Source organism: Oncorhynchus nerka, linkage group LG24 (assembly GCF_034236695.1).
Source record: "Oncorhynchus nerka isolate Pitt River linkage group LG24, Oner_Uvic_2.0, whole genome shotgun sequence".
NCBI classification, from domain to species: domain Eukaryota; kingdom Metazoa; phylum Chordata; class Actinopteri; order Salmoniformes; family Salmonidae; genus Oncorhynchus; species Oncorhynchus nerka.
Window position 1 is genome coordinate 23234911 of NC_088419.1, and position 25127 is coordinate 23260037.

General features: G+C 43.3%; 3 protein-coding genes across 6 annotated transcripts in view; 2 read left to right on the forward strand and 1 right to left on the reverse strand.

Annotated features, from left to right (window-relative positions):
- Positions 1 to 12783, forward strand: part of LOC115107679 (cyclin-dependent kinase 19-like) — a 68247-nt gene extending 55464 nt beyond the window's left edge. For 2 of the 4 annotated variants that reach the window (XM_029631191.2, XM_029631190.2), the window contains 2 exons: positions 1924 to 2151; positions 4339 to 12783. In XM_029631191.2, coding sequence (XP_029487051.1) covers positions 1924 to 2151; positions 4339 to 4455 — 345 coding nt within the window. In that variant the 3' untranslated portion in view covers positions 4456 to 12783. The remainder of the gene's footprint in view (positions 1 to 1923; positions 2152 to 4338) is intronic. The other 2 variants (XR_003860238.2, XR_003860239.2) reach the window with 2 other exon arrangements.
- Positions 12784 to 20736: 7953 nt separating this feature from the next.
- LOC135564228 (polysialoglycoprotein-like) overlaps positions 20737 to 25127 on the reverse strand; it is a 52905-nt gene continuing 48514 nt past the window's right edge. Inside the window, exon 2 of the mRNA XM_065008480.1 lies at positions 20737 to 21273. Coding sequence (XP_064864552.1) covers positions 20737 to 21273 — 537 coding nt within the window. The remainder of the gene's footprint in view (positions 21274 to 25127) is intronic.
- LOC115107680 (TGF-beta-activated kinase 1 and MAP3K7-binding protein 2-like) overlaps positions 23176 to 25127 on the forward strand; it is a 69157-nt gene continuing 67205 nt past the window's right edge. The window contains 1 exon segment of the mRNA XM_029631193.2: positions 23176 to 23478. The gene's annotated coding sequence lies outside the window, so the exon portion shown is untranslated.

The window sequence follows — 25127 nt, forward strand, 5'->3', positions numbered from 1 at the left end:
AAGCTCTCAACGCGTATCTCACTAAGCTCTCAACGCGTATCTCACTAAGCTCTCAACGCGTATCTCACTAAGCTCTCAACGCGTATCTCACTAAGCTCTCCACGCGTATCTCACTAAGCTCTCCACGCGTATCTCACTAAGCTCTCCACGCGTATCTCACTAAGCTCTCCACGCGTATCTCACTAAGCTCTCCACGCGTATCTCACTAAGCTCTCAACGCGTATCTCACTAAGCTCTCCACGCGTATCTCACTAAGCTCTCCACGCGTATCTCACTAAGCTCTCCACGCGTATCTCACTAAGCTCTCAACGCATATCTCACTAAGCTCTCAACGTGTATCTCACTATTCACTCGAAAGCGTGTCTCACTAAGTTCTCGAAAGCGTAGCTCACTAAGCTCTAGAAAGCGTATCTCACTAAGCTCTCCACACGTATCTCACTAAGCTCTCCACGCGTATCTCACTAAGGTCTCCACGCTTATCTCACTAAGCTCTCCACGCATATCTCACTAAGCTCTCCACGCGTATCTCACTAAGCTCTCCACACGTATCTCACTAAGCTCTCCACGCGTATCTCACTAAGGTCTCCACGCTTATCTCACTAAGCTCTCCACGCATATCTCACTAAGCTCTCCACGCGTATCTCACTAAGCTCTCCACGCGTATCTCACTAAGCTCTCCACGCGTATCTCACTATGCTCTCCACGCGTATCTCACTAAGCTCTCCACGCGTATCTCACTAAGCTCTCCACGCGTATCTCACTAAGCTCTCCACGCATATCTCACTAAGCTCTCGAAAGCGTATCTCACTAAGTAAGCTCTCCACGCGTATCTCACTAAGCTCTCCACGCATATCTCACTAAGCTCTCGAAAGCGTATCTCACTAAGTAAGCTCTCCACGCGTATCTCACTAAGCTCTCGAAAGCGTATCTCACTAAGCTCTCCACGCATATCTCACTAAAAAATAAGCTCTCGAAATTGTATCTCACTATGCTCTCGAGACTTATCTCAAGACTTATCTCACTAAACTCTCACTAAACTTCATATCTTACTTGAGGTAAAGGTCACTAACGTGGAGTTGTTCCCCTGATAGCAGATAGGCTACAGGAGACTTTACTTGGACCATAGTGTTACTGATAATGTACTGTCGGCTGGCTGGTATCAAACACCATGTTGTGAATATACCAGACCCTATAGAAAGCAGGTGCTTGTATTATGCCAAGACAAATCAGTGTGTTTGAGGTGAAGTGGAGTGTATGCATGTGCTACAGCCAGAGAAATACCAGTCCCCTTCCCACTGAGCGGTTTCTGCGAATCCCCGCCCTGCATCACATTGGCAGCTGTTGTCAAGTAGGCAACACCTGATACAAGTGTTGCCTCAGAGCAGCCATCAAGAAGGCTGCAGGGCCTCTGTGCCAACCAGGGCCCAGAGGGTATGAGAGAGACTCATTGTTTTAGCTGACCCAAACTTTCACGTGTCTCAGCCTCGTGGTCGTGGAGCTGTTGAGAAGTGATAAGCTGGCCTGAAGGCTCGGAGCGTAATTCTTGTTCAATCATTTCAGCCCACTGTTTACTAAGCCCAAACTAACACTGCAATACTGGGAACATACTTCCCAGTTCCCAAATACTGTAAACAGTGACCATGATTGATCAGTGAGCGATTTGTACATTTGGCTGTTGTTGAACAGTAATGTTGTCTTGATACCATTTATTGAGTTAGCAGACCTTATTTACAATGTGCTTGTATGGAATATGTTTTGTATGGATAGGAAACTGTGAGTGTGTTGGTGCAAAATCGGAGATTACAATAAAGTTGTACACCAAGGAAACTGTTAGTATGTTGGTGCACAATGAATATTATTGCAGTCTCCATCTGTTACTCTGTATCTGTTCAACTGAACATGAATGTGTTTGTCCTCCATCAGAACCAGGTCCAACAGCACCAGCAGATGACAGCCCAGGCCCAGGCCCAGCAGCAGAGTGGCACCCAGCAGGCTTCTAACCAGCAGAGCTCCACCCAGACCAACGGCAATGCAGGGGCCACTGGAGCCAACTCCGGGGGAGGCCTACAGCACGGCCAGGACCAGGGGCCCCCCAACAAGAAATCTCGCACCGGGCCCTCAGGAGCCTCCTCAGGCACTGGGATCCACCAGGTTTGAGTTTTTACAGCCTTACATACATCCATAGTATTACTGTCCATTTTTTAATTGAAAGGAGATGGAAGGCGATGACAGTCACCAACAGTTTATAACCTACGGCATGTTTGCTATCTAGGGTTGACTTATTCAAATTTGCTTAATCCAAATAGGCCCTTGGAGGACCCAGAACGTGTGCCATCAACAGTGTTCCTTTATTAATGACTCATTTGACTATGGACTAAAAATGAATGGCTGTGAACTTTTCCCCAAAGAGCCCTCAAGGTTTAAAACACGTACAGACACGTACAGCAGAGTATGTCAGGGACGTGCAAAACACGTGTTGTGCTCGGTTAGTGAACAGACACAACCCCCTCAACTCAGACCAGAGTGGAGTATTGTGCTAGCTAGTAGGATTGCAGGTCATGTTATATGAGAATGATAATGTCATTCCTCCAGTTCACACTAGCCTGTTGATAAAGGTGACAGCAAAAAAAAGCTGCCCTCGTTGTTGTTCCCCCTCTTGGCGCCTGCTCTATCTTTGGCTGAGCCCCTATCACTGGGTGAGAGAGAGAGAGACAGAGTTGGAGCAAGAGTGAGTGAGTGAGTAAATGAGAGAGAGAGAGTGAGAAAGGCTGTAGTTAGAGCAAGAGTGAGTAAGTGAGAAAGAGAGGGACTATGAGCAAGAGTGACAGAGTGGAGTTCATGGTACAGAGGAAAGGAGAGTGTTTTACATATGAGAAAGGTAAGATAAAGGTGATCTCCCTGTTGTCCGGATCTCAATGGTGTTCTGTTCAGAGGTGTTTCCTCCTGGCTAGGCCCGGACCCTGTGGGGTTCTGGACTGACTGACTGACGAGGTGCTAGGCTATATTTAGCAGGGGGCTGAGGCTGCATGTGGACAGCTGCTGGACTCTTCAAAGTCAAGCCTTCGCAGAACAGATGTATTAATATCCCTTTGCTTTCTGGATGGGCAGACAGAGCTAGCTTGCTGTGTCTGTGGCGTCACATTCAACGCCCTTTCCCCCTCATTGATCACTTTCCCCAAGGCTATAGTACCCTAATGTGCACAACTCACTCCTCCTTTCTGCCTGTGAGTGTAGATAGACTCCTAGACAGGCGGCGACTGGAATTAGTTTGGCCTTTGTCTCCGTACTTCAGGGGTTTCAGCCATGTTCTTCTCCTATTCCCCCAACCCTCCATCCAAGCCCTCTGGGTCCCAGTCCAGCTGTAGCTCCTCGGGGTCTAATAAATGTTTATCATCTAAAGACCAGGGACTTCTGCCTTTTCTTGCCTTTCTAAGAGGACATTTGGCCTTGGGCCCAGTCTGAGTTGGTTAGCGTGAGTCACGGCCAGGTGCTTAGTTAGCCCTTTTGTTGACGTCTATTGATGTGTGGCTCAGTCCCCTTTAACCCAGATCAGTAATTCATCCAGACCCCCAGGTCTTCGGCATCAGCCTCTTTTGATTTTATTTTACTCCGTTGTGTGATATACAGTATACTTTTTAGGATATATAATTGTAGGTCATGGTACTGTAAATAGCTTGGAATTGGGTTGGTAGTCTCTGGCTAAATATGTTGATGTAACCGATGTGAAATGGCTAGCTTGTTAGTGGTGGTGCGCGCTAATAGCGTTTCAATCGTTGACGTCACTTGCTCTGAGACCTTGAAGTAGTGGTTCCCCTTGCTCTGCAAGGGCCACGGCTTTTGTGGAGCGATGGGTAACGATGCTTCGTGGGTGTCAGTTGTTGATGTGTGCAGAGGGTCCCTGGTTCGAGCCCGGGTAGGGGCGAGGGGACAGACGGAAGCTATACTGTTACATTGAGAAATCCATGAGAAGTAGTCCACATCTTTAGATGCCAAGTAAACAAGAGTAGAAAGTTGTGGCGGGTATGTTGATAAGTACTACAGATCTATGGCTGTGTACATCATGCTTTTCTATTTGACTCGTTCTTGACCTATAACTTATTCAGCCAGATTTACAATTGCAAACATTGCCAACAAAAGTAATTTCCCTACAACAAGGTGTCCCAAGGTAAAGTTATGGAATAATATATGTTGTACAGGTTTTATTTCCAAACCCCATGCAAGGTCAAAATAAACAATGGTATTTTTCCAGTGGTGTTGACCGAAAAATAATGAATGACAAATGTGGTCTCTAGCTGTCAACGGTTTACTATTTCCTCTCCATTCTTTTCTCCACTTCAGCACTCCAGCTCCCGCCTTGGTTACCAAAGCAACATCCAAGGTTCCACTCAGTCCCAGGGATACTCGTCGTCATCCCAGCAGAGCTCACAGTACTCACACCAGCCACACCGCTACTGAGGCTCTTAGAACAGGCCAGGGGCCTCTCCCAAACCAACCCTCTCCCAAAAACAAACCTTAGCATAACCTCTCACCTCCCTCTGGCCAAGGTATTACTGACTCCTCATCCTGATCAGACCTCATTATGTGTCAGATAATTCCAACAACACAACAGTCACTCATTATCCACCTTCATGTCAGCCCTACTACACTGACTGACCCTGGCCTCACTTCCAGCCAATGTCCTCACACTTACCCACCCGAGGGCACTGCAATATGAAGGCCAACTCAACATAGGAACCAAAAACAAACCCTGTCTCCTTGAGGGGTAGGACAAGATTTTCTATTATCATCAAGTGGCAAAATCGATTGATACTAGATAAGAAGGAAACACGTCAGGTGCAACTGACTACACAACACAAAGACTATGAACCATGACACTTACAAAAACATGTTCTTCAAGAGGAAGAATTGCAGCTCTGTTCATATATAAATATATACTATATAGTACCTTTTTTAATTTGTTTAACAAGAGACTTGTTTTTGCTCATTTGCTATGTAGAGTTTGTTTACTTTGATTGTGGATGTTTTTGTAAATATTGTTCGATATAGAAGAAGATGGGATGAAACAGGAAAATAGCCCTTTACTGTCATCACTTTCCTTCACTATACAGTTGTTTACCCTGAATTTCACTTACCAGATAACAATTGAATCAAAAGGAAGAAAATGAGCCAACCCTTTCCTGATGACAAAAGATCTTCTTCTGAGATCTTCCCCTTGGCTTGGAAATACATTTGTACATAAGAAAGTTAGCTCTTTAGCTGATGTGATTGCAGGGAATTACGAAATACACAATTTTATCTTAATCTTGTTATAAAAAACTTTTTTTTTTCTCATTTTAAGCCTTTTGTTTTTCTAGATTTGTAGTCTGAAAGTCTGCATTGGAAGGAACCGTTTATCAGCCTTTCTTCAGTCTGCAGCAAGTTATGTAAGCATCTCTAGGTACCCCATGTCGCCTGACCGATAACAACTACCAAGCTACTGTTTTACTATGAGTCATGTCCATCAAGGAAACATTTGTCGGTGAATCTGAATGTTCTCCTTTCTGGCCAGAGGTGTTTGAGTGTGTGTGAGATGCTTGTTGTGGACACCTTGGGTTGACAGGTCTTTCCATGGACACAGACATCACTGAAGGTGACATCATATAGTGCAGCTAACAGTGTGTATGTTCCTGAGACGGTTACTGCCTGATAGTTTTTTTTATTTTCCATGTATTTTTCTAGCTTTTAATGTTTCATTATTGCCCTTTACATGTTTGTATTTCCCTCTTATTCAGTCAAAGGACTGCACTGCTGAACGGATCTGCAAAGACCTGGAACAAATATGGGAAGTCTTGCACCCCAGCCTCTTCAACTCCACACCCCTGGTATTAACCCAGGTAGAAAAAGGTTTTCTTATAGTACTTATCCTGTGAACTAGTTGACTGGATCTGTGTGTGTGTGTGTGTGTGTGTGTGTGTGTGTGTGTGTGTGTGTGTGTGTGTGTGTGTGTGTGTGTGTGTGTGTGTGTGTGTGTGTGTGTGTGTGTGTGTGTGTGTGTGTGTGTGTGTGTGTGTGTGTGTGTGTGTGTGTGTGTGTGTGTGTGTGTGTGTGTGAGACACACAGAGAGACTGTAGATGGACATGGGATAAGACAGCCTCTTCTGTGACTAGGGAAGGGATGTGGAAACATTGACATCTAGTGGCTATTGACAGAACAGGACCTCTTGTTCAGTGATGGTGAACATGTATTGTGTTCAGTTTGTCACAAGGATCAAGGCAATCTTTATCAAGACTTTGCATTACGATTCTTTAAACTGCCTTTTGTGATGTTCAGAAACACAAGTCGTGTTCAACTGGCATATGTTGACGATGATGATAATGATCATCAACACTGTCCTTTTGTAGCCAAAGGAGAGAGACTCTTATTTTGTTTTCTATAGTAAGAAAATATTCACAGCAACAATACAAGGTACTAACTAACCAACTGATATACTGCTCTCTGTGATGCTGTTTGCTTCTGACAGTAATACTGCACAGTTCTTCTGTGTTTGATTTGTCTGTCATCTCTGGCTCAGTCAAACAGGTGGATTGAGAGATCTGCTGTTGATCATCACCTGTCTGTCTATCTGTCTGTCTGTCTCCTTCTCTCTCCTCACAGACCATATTTCTTTCTCACCACTCCCAGGTTACTGAAGTACAGTATGTATTATGTGTGTTGTGGTGAATGCCAAAACACTAGATGAACAAAAGGGACTGCTCCCTCCTTGTTCAAGATGAGTTCCTAACAGTCGCCCAGAATGTTTTCCATATCGGACTGGCTCTCTATTTGATGCTGATACATTGTAACTGTATTGGTTTGGGTTTGAGTTTCTCTTTTCTATGTTCCGTATGATCTGGCAGGCACACAGGCCCAGTGGATTAACAACAGCCTTCCCAGAACAGTGGTGTTTACTCGGGAACAAAACCAGCAGCTATCGAACCTTTTTTCTCTCTTTTATTCTATTGGCGCATATCTGAAGTATAGTTGAAGAGCATTGAGAATACATTAGATACTGTTTCTCAATTTATCTCTATACAAGCGAGGTATCAAAAGTATTATTCATTGTGCGGCTCCAACAAGTGATCGTGGGGCAAATAACTGTTAAACAGTTCCTATGCAAAAGCAAAGAGAATGGTGCAATGCTTAAATTTTACTATGAGAGATTGAGAGTTTTCTTAGGGTTTTTAAAACGATTGGGATATCCATTTCCACATCGTAAATCTAATGTTGAACATCGTAATTGAAGAAGGCATTCACTTGTTTCTTACAGCATTGTTAATTGTACTCTAAATGAAATATAAACTATATGGATGGTATATGGTTGTCCCACGAGTGCCTTTTGTGTCCCTGGGATATTTTAAGTAGAAATTGTGCACCAATTTTGAATTTTAAAAGCCTGCTATATTAAATGAAGTGCCCTTTAATATAGACCACGTGTAGAATTCAATCCAATCTGATTATTATATGAATAAAGGCTTGCTAATGTGCGAAAATCCTGTATTTTGACAGGTCCCTCAGTTAACCCTGTGTCACTTATAGGAAGATTTCAAACCACTTCATCCAAACATTTCTCCAAGTTTCACCATTATTGTAAAGCCTTCGTTATTTTGTTGCTTTGACAAAGTCATTTCTGAAGATTATTATTTATTTCATGTGATTAGTTAAACATTTACGTCTATCCCTCATTTTAAGGTCAACCCTGTTATGTGAACTCAACTCTATTTTTAATGTGGTGAAACTATTCCTTCTCAAAACAAACATTGAACATCTAATAGTCAAATCATAGTGTAAAATCAGGTGAGCTGGTTCTACTCTTTTTGGCAATTTTCTGTTGTTTTGTGGTGGAAAACTGAGCTGTCGAGCATAAAAGTCAACCCTGTTACCCGTAGATATACAGACTAGAAATGTTTTAGCAATTTCTTTTTTTTTTGTGAAGCTTGCATTTAATTGCCACTCCACATGCTCACAACATGATTCCATTCCCCCTGTCACGATGGGATTTATGGCTGATTTAAGATGAAATTGTCAACCATGTTACGGTCAACCGTGTTACTTTATTTGGCACTTAATAGGCACTTGCTATAGTAAATGTGTTTTTAAATTTAACCTCTTGAGTTGGGAAAACAGATTTTTTATGAAGTTGAACATGTTAAAAACTTTTGGGGTTATTACATGATTCCATATGTGTTATTTCATAGTTTTGATGTCTTCACTATTATTCTACAATGTAGAAAACAGTCAAAATGAAGAAAACCCATTGAATGAGTTGGTGTGTCCAAACTTCTGAATGGTACTGTGTGTGTGTGTATATATATATATATATATATATATATATATATACAGTATATACACGACATGAACAAAAGTATGTGGACACATGCTTGTCGATCATCTCATTCCAAAATCATGGGTATTAATATGGATTTGGTCCCTCCTTTGCTGCTATAACAGCCTCCACTCTTCTGGGAAGGCTTTCCTCTCGATGTTGGAACATTGCTGCGGAGACCTTCTTCCATTCAGCCACAATATTATTAGTGAGGTCGGGCACTGATGATGGGCGATTAGGCCTGGCTCGCAGTCGGTGTTCCAATTCATCCCTAAGGTCTTTGATGTGGTTGAGGTTGGAAGCACAGAATCATCTAGAATGTCATTGTATGCTGTAACGTTAAGATTTCCCTTCACTGGAACTAAGGGGCCTAGCCCAAACCATGAAAAACATCCCCAGACCATTATTCCTCATCCACCAAACTTTACAGTTGGCACTATGCATTGGGGCAGGTAGTGTTCTCATGGCATCCGCCAAACCCAGTTTTGTCCGTCTGACTCCCAGTTGGTGAAGCGTGATTCATCACTCCAGAGAACACGTTTCCACTGCTGCAAAGTCCAATGGCAGTGAGCTTTACAGCACTCCAGCTGACGCTTGGCATTGCACATGGTGATCTTAGGCTTGTGTGCGGCTGCTCGGCCATGAAAACCCATTTCATGATGCTCCCGATGAACAGTTCTTGTGGTGACGTTGTTTCCAGAGGCAGTTTGGAACTCGATAGTGAGTGTTGCAACCGAGGACAGGCTATTTTTACGTGCTATGTGCTTCAGCACTCAGCGGTCCTTTTCTGTGAGCTTGTGTGGCCTACCACTACAAATCAAATCAAAGTTTATTTGTCACGTGTGCCGAATACAACAGTGAAATGCTTACTTACAGGCCCTAACCAACAGTGCGATTTTAAAGTAAAAAATAGGTATTAGGTGAACAATAGTTAAGTAAAGAAATAAAAACAACAGTAAAAAGACAGTGAAAAATAACAGTGGAGAGGCTATATACAGGCACCGGTTAGTCGGGTTAATTGAGGTAGTATGTTCACGTAGGTATGGTTAAAGTGACTATACATATATGATAAACAGAGAGTAGCAGTAGTGTAAAAGAGGGGTTGGCGGGTGGTGGGTGGCGGGACACAATGCAGATTGTCTGGGTAACCAATGTGCAGGGGCACCGGTTAGTCAGGCTAATTGAGGTAGTATGTACATGAATGTATAGTTAAAGTGACTATGCATATATGATAAACAAAGAGTAGCAGCAGCGTAAAAGAGGGGTTGGGGGGGAGCGGGACAATGCAAATAGTCTGGGTAGCCATTTGATTACTTGTTCAGGAGTGTTATGGCTTGGGGGTAAAAACTTTTGCGAAGCCTTTTGGTCCTAGACTTGGAACTCCGGTACCGCCATGCAGTAGTAGAAAGAACATTCTATGACTGGGGTTGCTGGGGTCTTTGACCATTTTTAGGGCCTTCCTCTGACAGCGCCTGGTGTAGAGGTCCTGGATGGCAGGCAGCTTAGCCCTAGTGATGTACTGGGCCGTACGCACTACCCTCTGGTGTGCCTTGTGTTCGGAAGTCCGAGCAGTTGCCGTACCAGGTAATGATGCAACCACTCTCGATGTTGCAGCTGTAGAACCTTTTGAGGATCTGAGGACCCATGCCAAATCTTTTTAGTTTCCTGAGGGGGAATAGGCTTGTGTCGTGCCCTCTTCATGACTGTCTTGGTGTGTTTGGACCATTCTAGTTTGTTGGTGATGTGGACACCAAGGAACTTAAAGCTCTCAACTTCACGGCTGAGCCGTTGTTTCTCCTAGACGTTTCCACTTCTCAATAACTGCAGTTATAGTTGATCCGGGCAGAAATTTGACGAACTGACTTGTTGGTAGGTGGCATCCTATGGCGGTGCCATGTTGAAAGTCACTGAGCAGCTCTTCAGTAAGGCCATTCTACTGCCGATGTTTGTCTATGGATATTGCATGGCTGTGTGCTTGATTTTATACACCTGTCAGCAGCGGGTGTTGCTGAATTTGCCAAATCCACTCATTTAAAGGGGTGTCCACATAATTCTGTGTGTGTGTGTGTGTGTGTGTGTGTGTGTGTGTGTGTATATATATATATCTAGACATGAGCATATATACAGTTGAAGTCGGAAGTTTACATACACCTTAGCCAAATACATTTAAACTCAGTTTTTCACAATTCCTGACATTTAATAGTAGTAAACATTCCCTGTTTTAGGCCTTGAAATACATCCACAGGTACACCTCCAATTGACTCAAATGATGTCAATTAGCCTATCAGAAGCTTCTAAAGCCATGACATCATTTTCTGGAATTTTCCAAGCTGTTTAAAGGCACAGTCAATTTAATGTATGTAAACTTCTGACCCACTGGAATTGTGATGCAGTGAACTATTAGTGAAATAATCTGACTGTAAACAATTGTTGGGAAAATTACATGTGTCATGCACTAAGTAGATGTCCTAACCGACTTGCCAAATCTATAGTTTGTTAACATGAAATTTGTGGAGTGGTTGAAAAACAAGTTTTAATGACTCCAACCTAAGTGTATGTAAACTTCCGACTTCAACTGTATATATATAAATAAATAAATATATATATATATATATATATATATCCATGTCTAGATATAGATGGGCACCTCTGTCCAACAGAACCTGAATCACTAAGATTTTCATTCTACCACAAACTTGCTTGTCAACTTGATAGCTCCTAGTTTTTTAAAAGGGAATTCTTCTCTATAAACATATGAAATAATCATATCTAGTTAGATACTGACTGTGTGATACAAGTAGTGCATCACCATGTTATCTTGTTGCTGATGTACTATGGCATTGACACATTTGGAGGAATTAGAGCTACAATTGTCTCTTTTGCTTGTTTCCTTTGCTGTGTTTTTGCTCAGTGTGATCAGATCTGCCTCCGTTGCTGCTTGGATTGTTTGTGTTTTTTACACTCAGTCAATAAAGTCCAGTGCACTTTCTCTCACATCTGTACCACCTCATAAGTTTTACAGGACTGAAACAATGCATTTTTTATGTGTGGACAGTGCCTTTTTTAGTCTGAGTGTTTATGTTTGATGTTGCCATCACATGATGGGATCTTCAGGACTATGTTTATTTCTCTTTGTCCTACGCCTTCTTTTATAGTACATTTGAGTTTGTTTCTATATATATTTTTTGTTTTCAAATTCATGTCGTGTGTTATTTACTAAATTTGTTATTTCCAAAATGTGGCAACAAGCAGTTAAATATCAGCTTTGAGTTCAATGTATCCGATCTCGAATTTAATGAATGCAAAAAGTACAGCGTAGAATGATTTAGCATTTTCTCTTCTAATCAATATTGTCCAAACACATTGTTGAAACTAAAACACTGTACATACGAACATGTTAATAATTTGTCATTGAATCATATTGATAAGATAATTGTCTTTTAATGCACTGTTATTGCGGAAATATTTTGTGGTAAATGAAAAGTATATTTGTTCTTTTTTAGACACTAAAGATATGGCAGGTAATGAAAGTTATAAGCCAGATAAAGCTCTTTTTAGAAGTTCTTACACGCAGTATTTCTAATACCCAATGTTGCATGTCTTTCTGTCTTTTCCAATCCAGAACTTAAGCACTTCTGTCACCTTCTCAACAGTATGTACAGAAAGACAGACACTACATTTGCAAAGTGCTCCTGTGAATGCCTTCTGAGATGTTTGTTTTAGGACTCTTGTACATGGAGAGAGACACTCACTTAGCCTGGTACCAGATCTGTTTGTGCTCTTCCAACTTTACTGTTTAGCATGACAATGAGCGACAAGGAGTTGGAAAGATAGCACAAACAGACTGGCATTCAGGCTAGTGCTCACTGATCTCCAACATGAAACCAATTTACCCATTTAACCAGAGCATTTATGGTATGCGTTTCCTGTTTTGAAAGAAAATATCTGTTTGGCTATACTCTCACCATGCCGTTTAAGTCTCACAGAAAGACAAAAGGCAACACAATTGTTTGTACATATTTATGTCACGGAGCACTCCTCATCTCTCAGTTTTAGTAAGACATGAAGTGTTCCACTCTGTTGTTCTGTTCTCTACACTACATCCCCCAGGCTCCGTGGTATGACACAACAGTGCTTTGCAGGTGTGGGTGTCTGTCAACTCTAAAGATATTTCGGTGTATTTTGTGTGTGTATAAATGTGTGTGTGCACACAGAAGATGTTCAAAATAGACACATGGCCTAAATGTATTGTGGTTCCATAGCTTTCATATGTAAGGTAATGGCACAGAGCAAGGAATGCAAATAATAGATTTCTTAAGCGGCTTTTAGCTACTTTGTCCTAATTTCACTGTACAAATGACTGTTAAATTAGATAAAAGTTGTGTATATTTATTTTATATCCTCTATTGTAATAAAATTTCTTTTGCTTCAGATAGAAAGTCCCTGGTTTATTCCAATGTCCTGAGTTTGAGTTTTTGCAACTAGAGTATGAGAGATGTGTCACACTGTCTGATAACTCTGTGTCATTGGACCCTATCCACAGGGTCTGTGGCATAGCAATTTAAATCTAGCATAGCCTATTGTTTTGAGACAAATCATGTTAATTTGGATGCTTGTGTCAATTGGAATGCATGGCTCAAATGTGAAGACCCATGGTTTAGATTTCCCTGGATTTTTAGTATCTTGATTTCTGGATATTGAAATACTCAACTATGGTCATGCTCACATACAGATACAGTACACCTCAGATGAAGAGAAAACATGCGTAAGTTGTGTTCTCTTGTTTGCCCACATGGTGTCATCAGTGGGTATATTTGTATGGCGTGATTTTCCAGCTGCAATCCAATCCGGTGACGATAAAAACTGTCATTATGGGGTCATTTTTAATAGTCTGACTGGACGGTGTTTTGAGACGCCTTATCTTAAGCCGTGCATAAACTAACTATGATCAAAGCAAGTTGTTTCTCTAAATTTCACCAGCTTTAATTCCACTTTCTGGAGTCTGCCCACAGTGTCTTTTCAAGCACCTGGAAAGATAAAGGGGAAGATGTGGTAATTGTGAATGGTTTAAAATACATTTTGTTCATGAAACTTCCTGAGACGTTTTATATAGTTCTGTGTTTAAAAATCAAGCCCTGTCACATTCACTATCAACATTGTGTTATTTATCTGCATGGGATTCCATGAGACGTGTCAAATGGGTACCACATTTAAGATCATTTTATAGGCTGGAGGCCGCTGGAGACTCGACAGTGGGACCAGTGCAGGCAGGGCAGGCAAGCTGAGAACTGATATCAATCATGTAGTGATGGTGAACAGACAGAGGCTGAGTCCAAGATAGCACCCTATTGCATTTATAGTACACCCGAGTGAACTCCCCGGCCCCTGACTTATTACTTGTCCTACCACTTAGAGAAATGTATGAGCTGGAGGGTTCTCCGCAGAATGTATTAACACAGATGTGATCCCATTTCCACTCTGTCTTAAGGTGCCCCTCCCACACAAATGGGTTATTCGGCTGTCTCCATAGTTCGCCTATAATGTGACCCTTTTTGGTTCCCGGTAGAACCAGTGGTGTAAAGTAATTAAGTAAAAATACTTTAAAGTACTACTTAAATAGTTTTTTGGGAGTATCTGTACTTTACTATTTATATTTTTGACACATTTTTACTTCACTACATTCCTAAAGAAAATAATGTACTTTTTACTCCATAAATTTTCCCTGACACCCAAAAGTATTTGCTACATTTTGAATACTTAGCAGGACATAAAAATGGACCAATTCAGGCATGTATCAAAAGAACATCCCTGGTCATTCCTATTACCTCTGATCTGGCGGACTCACTAAACAAAAACACATGCTTAGTTTGTAAATGATGTCTGAGTTTTGGAGTGTGCCAGGTATCTTTACTTTTACTCATCTTTACTAATCTTTAATCTTTACTAGAACCCTTTTTGGTTTCAGCTAGAACCCTCTGTGGAAAGGATTCTACGTGGAACCCATAAGGTTTTTTTACCTGGAACCAAAAAGGGTTCTTCAAAGGGTTCTCCTCTGGGAACAGCCAAAGAACCCTTATGGGGACAGCCCCGCTTGCTGAGCGTATTTCCCCCAGATTCTCAATCCAGTGAGACTGAAAATGTCTGAGTAGCACAGCAGTTGTCAACTCGCCATACAGCAGCCTAACACTGATTCCCTGGACACATGGGTCACATTCCTGACATCCACTGTCTGATGCCCCTTTTATAGAGGCTCAGTGGCCCATATGAGGCAGAGACCAAAAGATAGACAGGCAGTAAACACCTGTGGTGTCAGCACCAGTGGAGAGGCTACTGCCTCTAAAACGTTTTTTCAGCTGTACCCATAAGAGAACCATTTTTGGTTCCAGGTAGAACCATTTTTGTGTTCCATGTAAAACCCTTTTTGGTTTCAGGTAGAACCTTTATGGATTCCATGTAGAACCCTCTGTGATAGCACCTTTTTTCTAAGAATGTATTATAAGGGAGGCACATGGGCATCAGTTATGGATGTGGAGTCCACGGCTTGAAGTGCCACTGAGGAATAATCTGAAGGGAGAGGTCACCTAGAGAGAATAAGTTTCCATCCTCCTTGTTTGGGGGAAGATCATACTAGCCAAGTGGGGCTTGGCTAGGGGCCTTACCTCGGGGAACATCCCAGGGGAGAGATAATGGTTCCTGGTTGTGTGTGCCCTCTCAAGAAACAGTCTGTGGTAGTTGTGAGTGTGTTTCCTCAGTCTCCTCAGGTTGGGAGGGAGGAATGCTGGGCTGATTTACAGAGGGTCAGGCTGACTTCGTTGGGGGGTGCAGCAGATCTAAGTCTGGATCTCAGCCACTCCACTCCGCTGTTTGCAGAGGCACTGTACTGCTTGGTGGGTATGTTTGACAACAGAAATGTTCTCACACCCATTTAAACTCATGCAAAGTCTTGCAATTTATTGGTTTTATTGGTTAAAGCTGACATAAGAACAAAGATTTTAGAAACCAGTTCAAAGCTGTTGAATTAAAACCCAAATTCATTATCATTAATAAACTCTAATAGATTTTTTAAAATTACTTTTAATTTGTTTTTTATCACCTTTATTTAACCAGGTAGGCGAGTTGAGAACAAGTTCTCATTTACAATTGCGACCTGGCCAAGATAAAGCAAAGCAGTTCGACACATACAACAACACAGAGTTACACATGGAGTAAAACAAACATATAGTCAAAAATACAGTAGAAAAATAAGTCTATATACAATGTGAGCAAATGAGGTGAGATAAGGGCAAAGGTGGCGAAGTAAATACAATATAGCAAGTAAAACACTGGAATGGTAGATTTGCAGTGGAAGAATGTGCAAGGTAGAGATAGAAATAATGGGGTTCAAGGGGTCAAAATAAATAGATAAATACAGTAGGGGGAGAGGTAGTTGTTTGGGCTAAATTATAGTTGGAAAATGTACAGGTGCAGTAATATGTGAGCTGCTCTGACAGCTGGTGCTTAAAGCTAGTGAGGGAGATAAGTGTTTCCAGTTTCAGAGATTTTTGTAGTTTGTTCCAGTCATTGGCAGCAGAGAACTGGAAGGAGAGCCAAAGGAAGAATTGGTTTTGGGGGTGACCTGAGAGATATACCTGCTGGAGCGTGTGCTACAGGTGGGTGCTGCTATGGTGACCAGCGAGCTGAGATAAGGGGAGACTCTTGTAGATGACCTGGATTCAGTGGGTTTGCCGACGAGTATGAAGCGAGGGCCAGCCAACGAGAGCGTACAGGTCGCAGTGGTAGGTAGTATATGGGGCTTTGGTGACAAAACGGATGGCACTGTGATAGACTGCATCCAATTTATTGAGTAGGGTATTGGGGGTTATTTTGTAAATGACATCGCCGAAGTCGAGGATCGGTAGGATGGTCAGTTTTACAAGGGTATGTTTGGCAGCATGAGTGAAGGATGCTTTGTTGCAAAATAGGAAGCCAATTCTAGATTTAACTTTGGATTGGAGATGTTTGATGTGAGTCTGGAAGGAGAGTTTACAGTCTAACCAGACAACTAGGTATTTGTAGTTGTCCACATATTCTAAGTCAGAACCGTCCAGAGTTGTGATGTTGGACAGGTGGGCAGGTGCAGGCAGCGATCAGTTGAAGAGCATGCATTTAGTTTTACTTGTATTTAAGAGCAATTGGAGGCCACGGAAGGAGAGTTGTATGGCATTGAAGCTCACCTGGAGGGTTGTTAACAGTGTTCAAAGAAGGGCCAGAAGTATACAGAATGGTGTCGTCTGCGTAGAGGTGGATCAGAGACTCACCAGCAGCAAGAGCGACATCATTGATGTATACAGAGAAGAGAGTCGGTCCAAGAATTGAACCCTGTGGCACCCCAATAGAGACTGCCAGAGGCCCGGACAACAGGCCCTCCGATTTGACACACTGAACTCTATCAGGGAAGTAGTTGGTGAACCAGGCGAGGCAATCGTTTGAGAAACCAAGGCTATTGAGTCTGCCGATGAGGATGTGGTGATTGACAGAGTTGAAAGCCTTGGCCAGGTCAATGAATACGGCTGCACAGTATTGTTTCTTATCGATGGCGGTTAAGGTATCGTTTAGGACCTTGAGCGTGGCTGAGGTGCACCCATGACCAGCTCTGAAACCAGATTGCATAGCGGAGAAGGTATGGTGGGATTCGAAATGGTCGGTAATCTGTTTGTTGACTTGGCTTTCGAAGACCTTAGAAAAGCAGGGTAGGATAGATATAGGTCTGAAGCAGTTTGGGTCAAGAGTGTCCCACCTTTGAAGAGGGGGATGACCGCAGCTGCTTTCCAATCTTTGGGAATCTCAGATGACACGAAAGAGAGGTTGAACAGGCTAGTAATAGGGGTGGCAACAAGAAAGAAAGGGTCCAGATTGTCTAGCCCGGCTGATTTGTAGGGGTCCAGATTTTGCAGATCTTTCAGAACATCTGCTGACTGGATTTGGGAGAAGGAGAAATGGGGAATGCTTGGGTGAGTTGCTGTGGGGAGTGCAGTGCTGTTGACCGGGGTAGGGGTAGTCAGGTGGAAAGCATGGCCAGCCGTAGAACAATGCTTATTGAAATGATCAATTATAGTCAATGTATCTTCAGTGCAGTGAGCAGCTGGGAGGAGGTGTTCCTATTCTCCATGGACTTTACAGTGTCCCAGAACTTTTTTGAGTTTGTGTTTCAGGAAGCAAATTTCTGCTTGAAAAAGCTAGCTAACTGCCTGTGTATATTGGTTTCTAGCTTCCCTGAAAAGTTGCATATCACGGGGGCTGTTCGATGCTAATGCAGAACACCATAGGATGTTTTTGTGTTGGTTAAGGGCAGTCAGGTCTGGAGAGAACCAAGGGCTATATCTGTTCCTGGTTTTAAATTTCTTGAATGGGGCATGCTTATTTAAGATGGTGAGGAAGGAATAAAAATAAAAAACAGGCATCCTCTACTGATGGGATGAGATCAATATCCTTCCAGGATACCCCGACCAGGTCGATTAGAAAGGCCTGCTCGCTGAAGTGTTTCAGGGAGCGTTTGACAGTGATGAGTGGAGGTCGTTTGACCGCTGACCCATTACGGATGCAAGCAATGAGGCAGTGATCGCTGAGATCTTGGTTGAAAACAGCAGAGGTGTAGTATTTAGAGGGGAAGTTGGCTAGGATGATATCTATGAGGGTGCCCGTGTTTACGGCTTTGGGGTGGTACCTGGTAGGTTCATTGATCATTTGTGTGAGATTGAGGGCATCAAGCTTAGATTGTAGGATGGCTGGGGTATTAAGCATGTTCCAGTTTAGGTCGCCTAGCAGCACGAGCTCTGAAGATAGATGGGGGGCAATCAGTTCACATATGGTGTCCAGAGCACAGCTGGGGGCAGAGGGTGGTCTATAGCAGGCGGCAATGGTGAGAGATTTGTTTTTAGAGAGGTGGATTTTTAAAAGTAGAAGTTCAAATTGTTTGGGTACAGACCTGGAAAGTAGGACAGAACTCTGCAGGCTATCTTTGCAGTAGATTGCAACACCGCCCCCTTTGGCCGTTCTATCTTGTCTGAAAATGTTGTAGTTAGGGATGGAATTTTTGGTGGTCTGGTGATATTTGGTGATATCTTATTATATTGTTATAACAACATCAGGCACTTACTAAGCATACTGTATTATTACTTGGTTAGATACTGAAAACTGATATGGAGTGCAAATTCTCCCTATACCTATAAGTACTGTTCGTGCTCTGTAAAACTCTTAAGGGAGAATTCTGAGCAAGCTACAAGGGTGTCAGTTTCTCTGTGCTTAGAATGTTCCGTCCTACACCCCCTCGTGTTGATGATCACTGAAGAGGACCGGGTAACATTCCTGTCCCCACCTCCCCCTTCGCCTCCCCTTAAGACACACACACACACACACACACACACACACACACACACACACACACACACACACACACACACACACACACACACACACACACACACACACACACACAACCCACATGCCCTCCGTTCCCTAAGCACACTCTTCCTCAAACCTTGTTTCACACTTGTTAGTAGGAGAGCAACTATACCTGCTGCAAGGTCAGTGGACACTGGATTGGCACATTGGATGCCTAAAGTTTGCTTGGAGCGGAACAATGAGTGGAGACCCGCTGCCGCTGCAAGCTAAATCTCCACTGTTGACCCGTGACAGGCTGTCCTCAGACCGTGAGAAAAGGACCTCTTTCCATGCCAGGAATGTGGGTGGCCAGCTTAATTTCCCAAGAAGCACGACACGGCACATAGCACCACCACATGTAGTGGTGTGGCTTTTTTTTGGGACAGAAAGTATTTTTTGGGGGACAGAAACAGTATTTTTTTTGCATGAGTTGCACTTTTCCCCTCCTGCCCCCCTATCAAGTTGTCACTGTGATAATCTGTGTGCTCCAGACCAGTACATCATGTGCATGAGAAGAGAGTGATTGGTAACAGTGTAAAGCTTCTTATAACATTCTGTGACACATTCTTCACTGTGACGCGAGGCAGGGCGACAGCCAGGGAAGACAGCCAGGGCCACTCCCTTCCCTCTGGGTCTTTGACTGGGAGTTGCCAATGCAGTGTACAGTGTCCACCTGCATCCCACGCATGGCACTTACAGAATGAGACAAAGTCACTGCTTAAACTGGTAAAGACATTTTAAAACGTTCCCACATTTTTAAAGTATTTTTTATAATCTTTTGCAGACTCACGGACTGCTCCTCCCCTTTGACATACACATGGGGGGTAAGGACTTAGAGATGTGTGTATCAGCCATTGTTAACAGAAATGAATACTCTGTGAAAGGGCTGAGCGGGAGGATTTTGTCTGTGCTTCAGGGCTTTCAGCTCAGTTGGCTCCACTCGCTCAGACCCCAGAGTCAGGAGGTCATGGTCTGTGCAGATAACAGGGGCCACAGTGTGTGTGTGTGTGTGTGTGTGTGTGTGTGTGCCGTGTAAGACTGAGTGAGTGTGTGTGAGTCACTGCATTACGCAGACACACGAGACGCCATATGTTTCCACCCAGTCCACTGAAGAACAAATGTGCCGTCCTTTTTCACGAGAGGATTCAGCAAGCGTCTGTTTTCCCACTTACCCCATGTGTGGGTTAATGCAACAGAGCAATAGACTCGGTCCACATCAATTCAGTTGTAAAAAAAATAAATGGGACACCTGTTTATGACGTCCTCACAGACACATTCAACCCTACAATTTAACACTGAGGGCAGACTAAATTTACACAGAACAGCACATAGAGCACCCAGAAAGTGGAAACAGTAGTTTCACCCAGGAGGACCTGTCCTGTATAGATGTGTTTACAATCTACTGGGAGGAGAGGAGGGTGACACAGTCTATGATGATTTATAGATGTGACCCCCAGTCCTGTCATACAGATGTAGGATCTTAACAGGAAATGTGAATTATTATGTGGATTATAATTAATGGACATTTTTTGTAGGTGTCATGTTGGTATAAAGGGATTGGGAGACAAGTGCAGGAATGCGTAATAGGACTTTTTATTTACCCAAATTACAACATGCCATGTAAAGGCATAGGGACGAAGACCAAAACATGTAATACAAACATGTAATACAAAACAAAAGAGACAGGAGTACCTCGAATAAATACATTGGGGCGAGACCCGTAATCATCTGCACAATACAAGTGGCACGAAAGTCAAAACAACACAGCACAGGTACTCACACGACCAATGGACATTGTAATAATAATCGACAGCCCAATGGTGAACCAAAGGGCACATTTATACAATTATAATCAGGGAAATGGGGACCAGGTGTGCGTAATGACACACTTCCGGAGAGATCCGAGACAGTCCCCCCCTTCGACCAGCAGGGGGACGACACCTGCGCTGGCGGACGAGTACAGGAATCAATCAGGGTCAATCAGGACCCGATGCAGCTGCCGAAGTTGCGTCATCGCCGGACGGGCCAATTGCAGCTGCTGAAGTTGCGTCGTCGCCGGACGGGCCAATTGCAGCTGCCGAAGTTGCGTCGTCGTCGGATGGGCCAGTTGCAGCTGCCGAAGTTGCTTTGTCGTCGGCAGCTGCCGAAGTTGCTTTGTCGTCAGACGGGCCAGTTGCAGCTGCCGAAGTTGCGTCGTCGTCGGACGGGCCAGTTGCAGCTGCCGAAGTTGCGTCGTCATCGGACGGGCCAGTTGCAGCTGCCGAAGTTGCTTTGTCGTCGGACGGGCCAGTTGCAGCTGTCGAAGTTGCTTTGTCGTCGGACGGGCCAGTTGCAGCTGCCGAAGTTGCGTCGTCGTCGGACGGGCCAGTTGCAGCTGCCGAAGTTGCGTCGTCGTCGGACGGGCCAGTTGCAGCTGCCGAAGTTGCGTCATCGTCGGACGGGCCAGTTGCAGCTGCTGAAGTTGCGGTGGCGCCAGACGGAGAAGTCAAGCGTTGTTGGTCGGGCCATTCCCGCTGTCTCCCTTAATGGTCGATTATTCTGTCACGCTGGTATGAATGATTCGGGAGACAGGCGCAGGAATGTGTAATAGTTTTTTTTATTACACCCAAATTATGGCGTGCCATGTAAAGGCACGGGGACGAAGACCAAACATCATACAAAACACAGGGTTGAAACCCAAACAAAAGAACGAGGAGTACCTCGAATAAATAACACAAGCGCACAATGATTAACACATGGGACGAGACAAGTAATCATCTGCGCAATCCACAATGGCACGAAAGCCAAAACACACAGCACAGGTACTCACGCACCAACGGACATTGAAACAATAATCGAAAAGACCATGGTGAACAAAGGGCACATATATACAAATACAATCAGTGGGAATATAGAGGCCAGTTCTGGAGAGATCCGTGACAGTAGGGGTTGATGCAAATCAAGTTGGAAAGTGGAAATTGCAAACTTTAGAAGCCTTTTTAAACCTTGAGTACACCACAGATTTGAATTTCCTGCTGTGCAGAAAATGATCAGGAACAAAAGATTGATCAAATAAAGATCTGTAGCAGCCATCCATGTTCTTCTCTGAAGGAGTGAGGGGCTGTCTTCCAGAGCATGAAATCGGTGATGAATCGTGAGTAAATTATGACTGACAGACTGATTTACAAATAATAATGAGTAGTTATTTATGATGCAATGTGATTTGTAGATCAGTTAGTTGGCAGTCGCTGATTGCAATGCAGTCAGCCCAATGTGTGAATGATGCCCCCTAAACACTTGATTGCCCAAAGTGAACCCTAATAAGCCACACAGCCCTATTGACCTCCTCCTCACTTCCATATGTCCTCATTAACCATGACAGGTACCAGGAATGTTAAATCCCCACTTCCACTTCCCAGTTCAATTATGGGAGAGTTTGGCATGTCATAAAATTTATGTTAACACTGAATAGTTTTGTTCCATCTTTGATGTGTGAATGCTCTCACTACATAAAATCATGTCACGAGGGTAAGCCTGATGAGGAATGGCGGCTGGTGGCATGGTGATTGGGCCAGTAACCAAAAAGGTCGCCTGTTTGAATCCCTGAGTATTTGCCGATGTTCACTTGAGCAAGGCACATAACCCTAATTGCCCTTGTAAGTCGCTCTGGATAAGAACATCTGCTAAATTACTAAAATACATGTTTTTATATAAATAGGGGGGATCAATAAGTATAGAAATACCTACAGACTTACAGTAAAGCAAGATGTTTATGTCCATAAGAGTTATTTAGTACTAGATCAATAACCACTGAAGTGAACCCTTCGCAGAACACCGTGCTAGATTTGTTTTTTTCCTTGCTCTTTTGTAGCTCTCGCCTCCCCCGGAACTCCTCTCTTTGGGGGTCAAAAACACACAGTGACTACCCACATGACCATTATAACCTCCCACTGGCTCCCAGCTTTAGTATAGCTGTCCTCTGAGGGGAGGACCTGCTTACAGCTGACCACCAGCTGAAACAAGCAATTTTTTTTTGGTGTTATTCTGGACATCATTTTTTGTTTACAAAATCACTTACAATCTGTTTTGTCTGTTGGATACCTTTTTGAGATATTATGGGTGTGTATTATTGTTATTATGGGTGAGATATCATTGTGGGTGTGTACTTACCAATTTACAGTATTTTTACTCTAGCAGCACATAACTATTGTGACCTAATTTTCTCTGTTGTTCCCTGAGACTCAGAGTGAGACAGACCTAACCCCCACCTGTATTCCTCCCACACGTCTGTTGATAGTTTCCATTCCAATAATATTACCACAAACTGTTCATTCTCTGTCTCTGCTTCTACAGAGGATTTAGCAATCATACTTCCTCTCCCCTAACATAACTTTCCCCTAGGAGGAAAAATTTAAGTCTCGCGATAGGCGCTCGTTTGTGCAGCCGCCATATTCTGTGACAAGTATTTTGATTCGTATCTGTTGGAAGTAAGAAAAGAGAAATTAAGGGGGAGTAGAGGGGGTAAAGAAGAAGAGCTGTCAAATAATTCCCGTGTCTCTGAAACATCGGGGGCTGTAGTAACCCCACACTCGGGTCAAAACAGAGAAGGCCTGGGTACCGTAGAAACTCCGTCTACGAAGTCCACCTCGCCGCTTTTCTTTCAGCACCACGGCCCTGTGGGAGATTCGGTGGTTGAGTTTCGGGTGTTGAAGGTGGCCCGGGGAGCGGCGGCGGAGACGGTAAGCGAATGCTTCAGAATAGGCCCAGAACCAGAAGTGGTTGAAGTTGTAGTTGAGTTACTGTAAATGGAAATTCGGTCTAACAACTCGCTACTAACATGTTTGAAATGTATGTGCGAGCACATCCCTCTGGTAAGTAGAAAACGAATAACAAACTTTCTGTTGTCGGCTTTTCAGGTGTGAAAAAGTTTTTGACTGCATCTGGTGAGCTATTTCGTTTAGCTATGTGCGATTTGTTGTGTCCAGCATGCATATGTTATTACACATTTGTAATCAAATTTAGCTGTAAACCTTGCATTTATAGTCCGCTCATTTTAAAGCTGACGTGCATGTTTTGTAGCTTATAAAGGCTACACTATAGTAGCTACATTTTTCCATTGAGAGTTCTTGCAAAACTTCTTCGTCAGCCATGGTGTTCCGAGTGCACAACTAAATTGTAACACGGCCGTTATAATGCCAATATGATTATATCAAGTGTTGTGACTTCAAATAAGTTCGATTTATTTTTTGGAAATAGTTTAAAAAAAGTTAGTTAGCTCGGTAACGTAGCTAACATAATAGCTCGCAAGTAGCGATAGTTGGTCTGGTAATTTACCCGGACGTTTGATGCTTCCTAAATGTAACAAGTTAGCTGCAGTTGTTGCCAGCATCTAAATGTGTAAAACATTGCTTTACAATTATTATGATGGCCTGTCTATCCTATCGGCTGCATTGATGGGCCTCCCCAAATATTGCCCAGAGACATATTAGTAGTTCCGAATGGCATAGCACAGGCCCAATGTAATAAGTAGGCTAATCGAACGTCTCCTGTAGACTACATGTAATGAATTGATTTGCTGCACGAATCGAATTACCTCGAGGTGTCAAACGCAGTAACAGTAGCCTGCCCTGTACTTTCTCCTTCCCTTCTATGTAAGCTTATATGAAATATGTTTGCACATTCTCTCAATTAGGCTATATGTTATTCTTTATCATTTTATCATTAGTTTCTTCGCTCACTTATGTGATACAGATATATTTCTTAGTTAAAGTGAATGTAATCACTTAGTTTGATCATCTGAGCAGATTTGACCCATGTATTGAAATGTCCCTCCAGGAGTTTTTCAGATGAGAGGTTTGACAGCTTTCATATGGATAGGTGCAGGGGAGCATGTGTGGGAGGTGGGTTTGACAGCTTTCATATGGATAGGTGCAGGGGAGCATGTGTGGGAGGTGGGTTTGACAGCTTTCATATGGATAGGTGCAGGGGAGCATGTGGGAGGTGGGTTTGACAGCTTTCATATGGATAGGTGCAGGGGAGCATGTGTGGGAGGTGGGTTTGACAGCTTTCATATGGATAGGTGCAGGGGAGCATGTGTGGGAGGTGGGTTTGACAGCTTTCATATGGATAGGTGCAGGGAGCATGTGTGGGAGGTGGGTTTGACAGCTTTCATATGGATAGGTGCAGGGGAGCATGTGTGGGAGGTGGGTTTGACAGCTTTCATATGGATAGGTGCAGGGGAGCATGTGTGGGAGGTGGGTTTGACAGCTTTCATATGGATAGGTGCAGGGGAGCATGTGTGGGAGGTGGGTTTGACAGCTTTCATATGGATAGGTGCAGGGGAGCATGTGTGGGAGGTTGGTTTGACACATTACAATAATAATATATT